This window comes from Brachyhypopomus gauderio, unplaced genomic scaffold, assembly GCF_052324685.1.
Source record: "Brachyhypopomus gauderio isolate BG-103 unplaced genomic scaffold, BGAUD_0.2 sc52, whole genome shotgun sequence".
Taxonomy (NCBI): Eukaryota; Metazoa; Chordata; class Actinopteri; order Gymnotiformes; family Hypopomidae; genus Brachyhypopomus; species Brachyhypopomus gauderio.
The window spans coordinates 1,453,718-1,467,307 of NW_027506877.1; the positions used below are offsets into that span (position 1 = coordinate 1,453,718).

General features: G+C 38.6%; 1 protein-coding gene and 1 pseudogene across 1 annotated transcript; one reads left to right on the forward strand and one right to left on the reverse strand.

Annotated features, from left to right (window-relative positions):
- Positions 1-337: 337 nt before the first annotated feature.
- LOC143488627 (uncharacterized) lies at positions 338-7,826 on the forward strand. The gene is made up of 5 exons (XM_076987449.1): positions 338-4,994; positions 5,394-5,584; positions 6,363-6,456; positions 6,558-6,760; positions 6,847-7,826. Exons 1-5 carry the CDS (start codon positions 4,723-4,725, stop codon positions 7,038-7,040), a joined length of 954 nt encoding a protein of 317 aa, XP_076843564.1. The 5' UTR covers positions 338-4,722; the 3' UTR covers positions 7,041-7,826.
- On the reverse strand, positions 7,718-9,640 carry LOC143488626 (uncharacterized; annotated as a pseudogene).
- Between the last annotated feature and the right edge of the window lie 3,950 nt (positions 9,641-13,590).

A 13,590-nucleotide genomic window follows, 5' to 3' on the forward strand; every position in this document is an offset into this window, starting at 1 on the left:
TCCCTCGTAATTAGTGATCCCGTCAATCAGGCAGTCAAAAAATCAAATTTATGTCTTACCTGAGAGAAGGGATCACGTCGGGGTCACCACTTGTAAAGGTATGTCTCTTTCTCAGTAGAAAGCACCTTCTTGTGTTCGGCAATGAGCGGAGGGTCACGGAGGATCACCTGAAACTAATCTTCAATTGAGTGTAACACTCTGCAGAGAAGTGTGTGGCAGGGAGCTCCCGGAACAATTGAGGAACAAACAACTCTCTTAGAAATAGGAGGAGTTTATTCAAACAGGCAGGCTGTATCTCAAATGTTCAAAGATGAGAGGGCGCTCCTCTCATTTATACATACACAGACCATCCCTGTGCACGCAAGCAGCAGGGTGGGCTCAAGATTGCTATTCTAACATAGGTAATAAATTCTACCCTATATGGAAATAACACCTTCTTCTCACAAGTAAGAAAATTCTGCAGACCGAGCATAATTCTTCTGCATGTCGCATAGTGGACAGGAAGCACAATACCTGAAAGGAAATGATAAGCCTGCGTTTGGCATACTAAGACCTTTCACATACAGGGTGAAAGGACCTTTCACATACAGTGAGACAGGGGGGTAACATGAGGTGACAAGGGTCACAGAGAACATAGGAGAGGACACAATGTTCACAAGATTTGAGTACATGATGAGTATAAAAGTACATAATATTCCTTCAATAAGCTTCATAAAGTTTCAACCTTTGAAATGTATTGTACATATAGCAGACTTGAAATTCTATCAACAGTTGGGGTGGTTCAAATGTTGAGAAATCCATCATACTGCACACTGAAGACAGGAGATCTGCCAATTTACTGGGCAATAACAGCACAATGGATCATTAGCATATGAAGATTAGAATGAACACTCCCTTATTCCCTAATGAAATTATGAGCAAATGATAATAGATGAATTAACAGAGCAATAGAGGATTTATGCTTTGCCCTATGAAATAACCAATATCAGTATTCGTTATACTATCCAACACCTTTCAGTTCACCTTTAGCAGATTGTTTACAGCCATCATTGCAGTGGAGGTTTAGACAGTATCACTTGTCTAATCACACACCTTGGTTAATTATACCACACACTCAGACGGTATGATGTTGTGCCCATATTCCCCTGCTCATCTGGATCGGGGAGGGAAGCAGTCAAAGCAAAGGCCCCTCCCCCACCACCTCTTCAGTTCTGGGGGGATACCCAAGTATTCCCAGGATATGAGACATATGTCCTTTACAACACGTGCTGGTTCTTCCCTGTGGTCTCCTCCCAGTTGGACATGTTTCTTTAGGTGGTGGACATGGACATCCATTATATATTTTGGAAAGCATTCTTACTTATTGCTGCATTTTTCCACACTTTCCTAAAACCTTTGCACAGAACTGCATATTGATATATCACTGTAACGTACGTCGGAGGCAGGGGTGACAGATGCAAGAAAATTAATATTTATTAAAGAGGAAACAACTAAACACTACACTACAACAAAGGAGACAGAGCTGGATAACATTCAAATGAGAGTGCATGACAATTAAACAAGGATGACAAGAACGGGAGCATAACAACCTAAACATTAAACTAAGAAACAAACCTGACAGCGGACGAATGACTAAACAAAACTATGACTGAACACAACGAGGGCAAGCATAAACGGCTAAGAGACTACAGAGGGACACAACCAGAGGCGATTCTTTAATTGGCAAACCTAGGCATTTGACTAGGGCCTCGACCAAATCTGTCCTCCATAGGGGCCCCCAAATCTGACCATCCCAGCTACAGTAAATACACAAAAAACTATGTTAATTTGTTACTTATGTAAAGTAAAGAAAAATATATTTCTATTAAAAAAACAACAGAAATATCAGTAGAATACCGGATTAATGTCTAAATACTAATTGTCCAAACACACATGCCCCCCTCCGTTGCTTGCATTGAACTAGTCCATAATATGATGACGTAGCAATGCGACACGACATGACTTCAAACCAAAACAGCGGGAACTGTACGCGACTAGAGTGAAAGCTGTCACAGTGAAAATGAAGCGGAGTTATGAAAGTGGTTCTGCTAAACGAAAGAAACAGGCAGAGAGCAAAAGAATCGCAGATGCACTGCCAAAATTGACCTCCTTTTTTACACCTCCTGCTGCTACAGCATCCGCTGTAGCTCCTGAACCCGCGACATGCTCAGGCTCTGCTGTTGAGGAAAATGAGGTGGTGTCTTTGGAAGCTGAAGCAGAGGAAGACGAAGATTATTTGGTGGGGAGTAAGTCCTATACTGATTAGTCACAAGCAGAAAACTTACTAAACCAAAGACAATAACATTTCTTTTTTTTCCCCATACACAAAAGCTACATTTGCTTTAGTGAAAACTACAAACAAGACCATGTTTATTGTAAGGCCTTTTTAAAACATGCACCAACATTACTGTATGCACTAAGCAAAACAAAAACATACAACAAATCAAATAAACATAATTTTTTTGGGCTGCACATTATATCAGTTTAGCATCAATAATGTAATGTTATTTCAGTGTACCAGGAGCAGTGGAGACAATTTAATAATAGATGACGACCCTGCACATTGGCCAGAAAAGTTAACAGACTCTGAGCATTGTTCAATTGTACAGAAAGGACCAGTGCAAATACAAGGAAAATTTCTACAGAACAAACAGGGCAGACGATTTACAAACATGTACTACTATTTGAACATGAAGAATGGCGAAAAAATCCAAAGGTCCTGGCTTGTGTACAGCAAGACGAAAGACCGCGCAGTTTGCTTGTTGTCAGCTGTTTGGCGATTGCAACGAGCAGCGGTTCAGCTCCGATGGCACAAACGATTGGAAAAATTTATCAACCTTCCTAAAAGATCACAAGAAGTCTGGTGATCATCTTGTGAATATGGCTGCTTGGAGAACACTTCATCAATGGCTTCAAACAGGTAAAGCCATAGATAATGTGAACCAAGAGCTGTTTGTAAACGAAGTGAACAAATGGAGAGAAATTCTCAAACGACTGATTGCCATTATTACACACCCGGCCGAGCGCAACTTACCTTTTCGAGGCCATTCAGAGAAGCTGTATGAGCATGGCAATGGCAATTTCTTAGGCCATTCTTTTGATGGCTCAGTTTGACCCTGTAATGAGGGACCATGTGAAGAGGGTAGCTGAAAAAGCAGTCCATGAGAGTTACTTCAGTAAAATGATTCAAAATGAGTTGATTTGCTTGGTTGGAAGCTGTGTGACGAAAACAATAGTGGAGAGGGTGAAGAAGTCCAAATACGTCAGTGTCCTCATGGACTGCACTCCGGATGTCAGCCATGATGAGCAGCTGTCCGTGGTGCTGAGGGTGGGTCCGTGTACCTTTGGTCATTGGATTTTCGTTTCAGAATCCATTATTGAAAAATGGGAAAACGGGGCGTTTCTCGTTTTTTGGTTTTTTATTGTTCATAGAAAACATGAGAAATAGCTTCGTTTTACAGTTTTAGAAATCGAACGGAAAATCAAATAAGAAATAAACAGAAATGGAAAAAACAAATCGTATTTTACTTATCCTAAGTTGCTTCAACAGGAAGTAAACCTGTGCACGGGTCGACGCGGTAGCTGCTAAGTACACCAGGGCGCAGGGCATAGCAGCACAAACCGCGATGGAGCATGATGGAGAAACACACTATATTGTGTACAAAGGCAACAGAAGAGTGTCTCTTAGAGAATCGGACATGAGTTCTGAGAAGATAGGGCGAATATTTCAGGTGATTTTGACGTAATTAAGCTGGTTAGCAAGTTTTTAGCAAGTTAACTAGCGTTAGCGGCATGGAGGCGCATTTATTTAATATTAACGTCATCATGCTCATGGATGAGCATTCGAAACTAATTAATATTTAAGTAAGTCAAACACTTAACAGACAAGATTTAGCTATATATGTTTTTCTATCCATTTATAACCGAAGGCAGTATCAGAAGGCATTAGTTAAATTGAAGAAGGGAATTTGGATGAAATGTAAATGCTGGTGCAAAACTGAAGGAATGCATACCGTTTGTTTATATTTGTTAAAGTACACAAACACAATTAATGCAAATAATACATTCTTTAGTGTCTTAATTTCTCGTTAATGAAAGAGCAATGATTTTGAATTCCCCCCCCTTCCCTTTAACTTTAAATATTTTGAACAAAACCTGACCAACAAAAAATTATAAATGAATGAATGAACAAAAATGAAAGTGAGTTATTATATATACCTATATCAAAAAATATTGTTTAAATAAAAATAAATAATTGCCCAACCTGAGGTTGAGTGATGCACTCTTAACCCCCACTTAATCGTTGTTGGAGCATCAGTGGTGTGATAGTGATTTGTATGATAAAAAGGAGGAGATGTATATGATTGTGGTTCATTCTAGTAGTTTGACATTATTAAACAGGTCTATTGGAGAGAGACAGTATAAAGGAGAAGGCTCAGAGAAGCGACCAAACTTTATAAAAAAAACAAAAATGTGAATCCCCTGGCCCTGACTACCAATAATTGCCTGAAGGATCGGGTACTTTATACGTATTTTGTTAAACTCAACTGTAAACTATACTAAATAAGCATTTATTAGTACAACATAAACCCCTATACTTCTTTACAGCAAGGTTAAATAAGTTTTACAGTGTAGTTAACAAGCTGGTTCAGAAGGAAATACAATAACACTAAACTTCATCCTATGTTTTTGCAGGTCTCATCTCAGTCATTGTACGTAACAAATGACATGAATGTGGCAATATTTCCTGCGTCCTCTGGCTTTTTTAACTCTTTGGATCTCAGCGCAAGGTGTCACTATGAAGTACATGGGGAGAGTATGGAGTCTTCGGCTACCCCATCTGCTAACTCCAGCCACCCTTTTACTTTCATGCGACCTGTTGCTGCAGGATCCTCTGGCCTGCCAGCTGCTGTTTCTGTACCAAGAGCAAGCATGACCACAAAATATTTTCAGAGGTAAATATGTTTGTCTTTTTACATAGATGATGGCATATGTTTCTGATATAAATATGTGCAAATTTGCAAAAAAGGAACAGTAGTAATCATTAAAATAAATAGTAAATAATGTAACCGCTTACAGAGCTGAAATATCATATGGGTACAATTGTAAGAATAACTTTCATTTTAAATCAACTGATTTCATGTTTAGAAAAAAAGTAATCCAAAGTAAATGTATTGGAGAATTAGCAATGTTTGTAATTATTTTTAATCTTTCAGCTAGTTTTTTAAAGATACATTTTATGTTCTGTATTTCTATAAAATGTGCAATGCTTCATAAAGTCCTTTTTTGAAAGTTTTATTACAAATCAGTATTAATGATGTGCTTTATTGTAAAGGGGATTTTTTTTTTAACAGGTCAGTATACATTGCTGATTTGGTTGGAGGCAAGCTAGCTCCTAGTCGAATGGTGGTAATAAGATTCATGGAGTGTGAAGCAACAGTTCAGGGGATCATTGGGAAAGTTCAGGAGGCACTTGGTAGTTACGATCCCATAACTCTAACTGATGCACAGGGCAATGCAATCTTGGAATCAGAGGGGACCAAAGGTATTCACCAATTTTTCACTTGCCTTGTTACCTTTTTAATTACATTATGAACAAATATGTTTTCAACATACATTAATTTCCTCAGAAGCTCTAGCACATGGGTTGGCAATCTTATCTGCAAAGGGCCGGTGTGTCTGTTGGTTTTTGCTCTGACCAACCAGGAGGTCACATGATCAGTTGTGCAAATAATTAAAATAGTGAATTCTAGCTTGGACTAAAAACAGCAACCACACTGGCACTTTGCAGATAGATAGATTGCAGAGAATGCCCACTCATGCACTAATTGAATAGATTGCTTATGATTTAAGGCTTTTTACTACACATGCTGATTTTTTCCATGACTGATTTAGTTTTTTTAACTACACATGAATCACAACACATTTTCAACCCTTTATTAGCCAAACTTTCAATGTAATCAATAGAAATGTCAATGTAAAAGACTGTTTGCTCTAAATTGGCATTGTACATTTATTAGTGAAAAATGCCTGTTTAAATAATAGGAATGAAATACACTTTACAACACTAACCGGCAACAGGCACTATGAGTTGTGTATAATTATGCTGCAATATTGTAGTACAAGCATAGAAGCAACATGCATATACAGCATAAGAGTGCACTACTATCCTTCAGGTTGTTACCATATAAAGGTTCAACACAGATCAGCCAAAAAAAAAAAAATGAAATGGCCAATTGCATATCAGAAAAAAATCTCTCAATTCTGACTTTGGCCTGTTTTCATTTATTTATGTTGCTTACTGAAAGCATGGTCTTTTTAAGGGTCTCAGTACTGGAAGCAGAATGCAAGAAAGATCCTAGCAGTGACCGAACGAGACTTTCAGAGCCTTCAAGGAACAAAAAGAAAAAGAATGGGGTAAAAAACATTTTATTCCATATATGGATTATGTTCTTTCAAATAAGAGATACTGTATAATTGTACAAACTGTACAACTGTGTATGTTTTTACATGGTCAGTCGAAAAGATGAGGAGACCTCAGCCTTAGGTGATGTCACTGAGAAGATTGAGGAATTGTTGCTGGCATCTCAAGGCTTAGACACTGTTACAGCTACAATCCGAGAGTTATCTGAACTGGCCCTGACCAACAGTAACATGGTTATCCTGACATCTGCCCAGTCAAAAACAATAAAGGATGCCCTAAGTTGTGCTGTGTGTAAGGGTAAGTGGGTATTTCATAACTTTGAAAGCAGCATTTACACAAAAAAAAATAGGTAAAGTTCTTTATACATGTCTTTAATCTTGCAGGTCCCATGGTTGTTCCTATGTTTGCTGTTTGCTGCCAGAGCCTGATTGGCTGCAAATTGTGCATTGAAGAGTGGCTACGGACATCCACACAGTGTCTGAGGTGTAGAGCTGAAAACTTCGCCAGCCATGTCCATGTGGTTCTAGGACTATGTGATGTATTACTTGCCCTCAGAGATGCCTTTGGAGATGACTAATGTTTACAAAATTCACAATATTTTGGAGTATACTAGTAGTCTAAAAAGTATTCCCCACATTCAGTGTTTACATGTTTTTTCTCTAGTGTTCAGTTAATGGAGAAAATACACAATAGTGTTCAGTTAAAGGAAAATACAAAAATAAAAAACAGATGATTGATATTCCAACAGGACAGTGCAGTGCCACACACTAAGCTGTAGTTCCTCATATTAAAAGCCTTAGGAAATTGTGATAAAATGGTGTGAGATTGTCTTCAAGACAAGAGGAGCTATCACGTGTTGATATATTCTACATGGTCAAAAATAACTGCTCAAATGTTTGAGTTTTTTTTTTCCGGTAATGAAAACTGACAAAGTGAAAATGGAGCCAAAATAGGACACATACTACCAGTTTGTAGTGTTTTATCAGCATTATGTAGCTCCTGTAGTCTTGAACACTATATCACACATTCCTAAAGTTTTAACAAATTATTTAAAGCAATTGCTTCTCACCAATTCTTCACTGCTGTCCATAAACTATCCAGAGTGATATGATTTTTGTTGTCTGCATTTCCCAGCATAGCCCCACATGCTCTTATTTAGTTTTGTTTCTTTCCTAAATTTGCTTGTACATGAGCAGTTAATTTAAGCCAGTGTAGCAAGATTTGTTTAAAGCTGGCATCTGATCTAATGTTATATTTCATGCAAATCTTTTTGTTAAATTGATCAGATGTAGTAATGCATCTTTGAAATGGGTGAAGTCATTGTTAACAGTTTTTTCTAATAAATAAGAAATGTTTGGATAAGTCTCTGCAAATTGTCTCTCTACGCTTGCCCTGTCCTCTGTTGTTGAAAAAGGGTCCATCCCAAATATGGAATTTCTTGTAAGGAAGGATCCCAGTTGCTCTCTGTACAGGTCTGCTGCTTGTGATGCATGTGGAAGTAGCTCCTCTGCTATTTGTTTAGGACACCCACTTGCAGCAAAGTGGTTTGGAACACCCTTCCCTGTTGCAAGAATGAACAAAATGTTTTGATTAGTAGGGTTTTACTTCACTCATATTGTCTATGCCAAATAGCCTGTATCTTTAAAATGGTGACTTAAGCAGAAAAATTGTTTATTTAAAAGTTATTTAATTACTTTCTACTGATCATCATGAAATGCTAATATAAATGGTAGCTGGTAATATCAAATTATTTAAAAAGAAGAAAGAAATTAATGAATATTGAATATAAGTGTGTAGACTGGATCTGGAGTGTTGTTTTATACCTGGAATCCTGTGTGCATTCCAGGTGTCTACAACTCTGCTAACACCAATGTGGGACAATCTGCAGGTGAGGTTGGATACACAGTATTGCTCTACACTGTCCTCCATGTCTATTGCTTCCTGATCCACCAACTGGACAAGAGCAGTTTTAAGTGGGTAGTTGATGCGTCCGTTAATCTCTGGCCAAATGCGTTCCACAATGTGGTTCTGAGTTTGGAATAAAAATATTAAGGTGATACAATCCACCAGGGGTTGAAAAAATTATATAGACATAAACATTAAGGTCAAATTCATACCCTAGTTGATGCGGTTTGTAGGTAGGGCATCCGTATTGTGTTATGCCTGAATGATGACAGCATCTCCTGGATGAATAATGACAAGTAAAACTCCTTGCCATGATCGACTCTGATCTGATCCCACATGCCATAAGCAAGGACGGCAGGTCTGGATGAATGGGAATCATCAAAATACAGCATGTTTAAGAAACTTTTTTTTTTGTTTTTTAATATATATATATATATATATATATATATATATATATATATATATATATATATATATATATATATATATATATATAAACACAAGTTTTAACTGAAATTATACCTGTACACTTCCTCGTAAATTATGAGGTTGTTTTTTATGGGCATAGTGGAATGAGAAACAACCTTGCGGCTGAAACCATCAACTGCCACAACGTGAGTAACCCCAAACATTACGAGTTTCTCATTCTGATCCATGTGAAGCTTGTGGCCCACATATTCCGCATGGTATGGAACGGGATTGAGGTTACGTGCCCCCTTGAAAAGCAAAGTGAGACCATTCACTGTGTCTGTTTTAAACAGAAAGACATTGTAAGCAAAGCATAAACAAGCACTGGTAACTGGCAATAGCTATGCTTTATCTTTACTTGACGCCTGGCTTCGTGATAAGGTGGATGCGTTGTCCTCAGTACTTCCCCAACACGTCACTCTGCAACGTGAATTCCCTTTGTAAACAGATAGCCTGTCATCATCTTACGTCCGAAAGATGGCCCTGTCTAGAAAACATATATAAGCAGTCAATTTAGTTATGGATTCTGCTAATATAAGCCATATTGTCTATGTTACTGTTTCATACATCACAAACCTCATTAATCGCTCTGGCCATCTCCAGTTCCAAATGAGAATCTGATAGTCGACTTGTACGGAAAAATCCATGTTCCACGCAAAACCTTCTGACACTCCTGGCCGAAATCCCTCTCTGGACCCCAAACTGAGAACTAAGCACATCACTGATATCAATGGAGGACATGCCCTGTTTTGCCATGTCTAAAATAAAACCAGCGTGAAGCTGCAAAGTCATTTTTGGGAGCTTGTAATGTTTATTTTGGGCGGCAAAACTGTACAAACTCCTTTGCACAGTGGCGTCACTTTTTGTGGAGATGGGTGTAGTTTTTAGCGTCATACCCCCTGACCTGCATATAGTGACATTAAGTGACAAGTACTTTTTATTGTTTTTTTTTTTTTCTTATTCAAAGAAAAATATACAGCTACAGACTAGACCTTTATAGACATACAATTACAAAAAAAGTAAGGAATTTATTCGAGACATACAAGAGCTTATTATTATATTGTTACACATATCAACAAGTACTATTATTATTGTTATAATTATTTTTATTATTATTGTCATCATCAGGATGTTTATTTTTATTTGGACTTTCATGTTAACAGGTGGAAACACACAAATTTCCCAGTGTGTCAATTTTTTTTCATAATTTGTTCTGTCCTCTTAACATTCCTGCCCGAGTTTCCATGTTTTTATCATTTTTAATGATACTTCAATGAGGGATTTCAAATTAGGATAAATAAAATACAACTCCGCCCTATAGGGGACTGTACAGCCACCGCATCGACCTGTGCACAGCAGGTTTACTTCCGGTTGAAGCAACTTAGGATAAGTAAAATACGACTTGTTTTTTCCATTTCTGTTTATTTCTTATTTGATTTTCCGTTCGATTTCTAAAACTGTAAAACGAAGCTATTTCTCATGTTTTCTATGAACAATAAAAAACCAAAAAACGAGAAACGCCCCGTTTTCCCATTTTTCAATAATGGATTCTGAAACGAAAATCCAATGACCAAAGGTACACGGACCAGGGTGGTGGACTGTAAGCCTGGCGAAGGAGTGTCCATTCATGAGCACTTTGTTGGCTTTCTGCTGGCAGAGGACACAACTGGGAAAGGCCTACTCATGTTGTTTTTGGGACACCTGCAGACACTAAATTTGGATCTTGCTGATTGTTGTGGGCAATCTTACGACAATGGCAGTAACATGCAGGGGAAGAAACAGGGGGTCCAGAGCAGAATCCTGGAGCTTAACAACAAAGCACTCTGTGTCCCCAACCCGGTCTCATATCCCATGCGTATGAAATCGTACGCAAAACTATGCACTGAAATGCGTACTCATGTGTACGCAGCTCGTTGCATACAAATGTTATGCCGCTATCAAATACATGTAAATACTCGCCGATTCCCGACCAAAACGATCCCTAGGCTATAGTAGGTGTCCAAAATTATCGTAGTATCTACTCTGTACAGTATATTAAAGCAAACGCTAATAAAAGATTAGACATTTGACGTTTTGCGAGTTGAAAGAGAGAAAGAGAGAGAGAGAGAGAGAGAGAGAGAGAGAGAGAGAGAGAGAGAGAGAGAGAGAGAGAGAGAGAGAGAGAGAGAGATGCACTTCTTGAGCGTAATGCCCAGTGGGATTAGGTCAGAATTCTTCACTAAAAATACCAAAATAATCGCTTTATTAATTTTTTTGATGTATTTAAATTTTTTCTTATTTTCTATTAGTGCTTTTATGTTTAGGTTTGTTCTTAAACTGCTGCAAACAACTGTTAAAATTGGCCGTGCCAATAAAGCAATCTTTAAGTGAATCGAGAGAGAGAGAGAGAGAGAGAGAGGTTTCATAGTTTAAGGATTGTCTTTGTCTACTTTTCTCTGTAGAGACAAACGTAATTTTCACCTAAACGTATTCATTCTTTTATTCTCTGTTTCTCGTTCTTCTCGGGTTCTGATACGCCTAAATGAACTGATTAGTATCCAAGCTTAAATAATGATGGATTAAAAAAAGATTAGACATTTGACGTTTTGCGAGACATCCCAACATATGTATGTATTTATGTGCTCAGACAAATACTCTTACTGTGAAGTTCTGCTCACATTGGTAAGGTTGCTAGCCAATTTGAGCGCGATTGCGACCAACCTTTTAAATCCTGTAAGGCGCTTTGTGACAACATGTGTTGTGAAAAGCGCTATACAAATAAACTTTGATTGATTGATTGATTGATAGTTAATGCTGTGTTTATATGAAGTGCAGAGTAAGTGGTGTTGACTAACTAACATGAAGTAATGCATTAGTTAACATGAACAACACATGAAGTAACACATTAACAATAATTAACTAACGTTAAGTAAACATGTAACAGGTGCATTAGTTAATGCTGTGTTTATATGAAGTGCAGAGTAAGTGGTGTTGACTAACTTATGGAGAGGATTTGTGGTATTGTAGTAAGTAAGTAATTTTTAGTCACGAGCAATCAGACAGGACAACGCTGAATTCCTTTATACATATGCGCGGGCGCCATCTGCTGGTAAGTATATAATAAGTCTCAAGACACAACAGGATTCAGTGCCAAATTGAAAAGTAAACCCTACTAGGCAAAAATGGAAATGCAATCCACAAAATGCATTGCTTTTCCATACAAACATGCAGAATATGTGTCAAAATGAAATGCAAAAGCACTATTATAATACATTTCAATGCACTTTATCTCTTTATTGAAAAACAATACTGTAACGTTTCAGCCAGGAAGACACGGATCCAAATGCGGATTGCTGATGTTTTTATTTCTTGAGTGAATACGGAGTACTCGCACAGGTGAATAACTCCGTGTGGTGTGTGCAGTGTGTGAGTGCGGTTGTCGTGGTCAGGACGGTCCGAGTTCACGCCGGGGAGACAGATGGCTGGAGGTACAAAGGGGCTAGGCTGGAGACGAGGTCTGGAACGAGAGCAGAGGTCAAAACACAGGAGAGCAATCAGGAGATAACGCTTGGTAGATGGCATGCCAACAATACTTCGCAACCCGGAAGATAGAGGAGGAAGCTTAAATAGCGTGAAAGGGGAGGGGCGATGAGCGGCAGGTGAAACGCATCTCATGGCGATCATGTGCTGTTCCTGACAAATACACAAGAATTTGCATTCAAAACCAAAACGCTGAATTTGTGCCAGAATTGTGTCACGTTGAGGACCCCGGCCCCTCCCTTTTGGGCGTGTGTTTACGTCGTCTACGTCTCCTAGTCTACATCTGTAGATCTCCGTGGTTGCGTTGTGTTAGAAATTCTGAAACCCTTAAATGGTGAGCACAATAAAAGTCAGAAGCAGTTGGGTTAGATAATAAAGTAGAATGATTTATTTTAACAAGGCATGGATTAACCCTGAGATCTCCGTTACAAACACGCCAGGTGTCTGTCACAGAGAGAGCTCAGAGACCCTTCTCCAAGAGATCCCTGTTACAAACGCACAAGGCGTCTGCAAAAGAGAGCTAATTCCCCATTCCGAACTCTCATCTTTTATATGTTTAATCATCAATACACACGGTGTCCACGAGGTGAACACGAGGTGATCAACCAAATGTGATTGGACAATACATGAAATAATTAACACTGATTTGACAGATGCATATGACGCATGCCCCCTCCACGCTCAGCATCCTCGTGCATCCCCAGCAACAGCGAGGTCAGTTTTAGGAACACCAGAGGAACATCAGATTAGGCCTCAGCCGAGGCCAGAGAACACATGCACACACATCTGAGGCCTACTGAAGTCACGAGAATGGCTTCAGTGCGATGATCAACACACGTATATGTAAAAAGATCTCTAACACCTATCCCTAAAGTGTTTATTGTATACTAAGAAAGCCTGACATAAATGGAAATCACCAAATTTCCACCACAGCGGTTATGTCTACAAGGCTGAAGTTGGTTCCTTATTCGCCAGTGTCTTATTCGCACTTTCCGTTCCACCTTTAAAAAATAATGCGGTAGTTTCATTATGTCGCCGTGATAGAATGTCTTGTACGTTTCTATGGCTGTATCTCCTGATTCTTACATCGTCTCAGAAATCTGACGAGCAGGTTTGATTGACCACATAAGTGACTGTATAAATCCAGAAGAAGAAGGTTTTTTACTGTAGATTATTTTTATAATCGTCCTGTGAACTTGGCATGTCAGGCTATAGAATGTACTGTACATATAGTG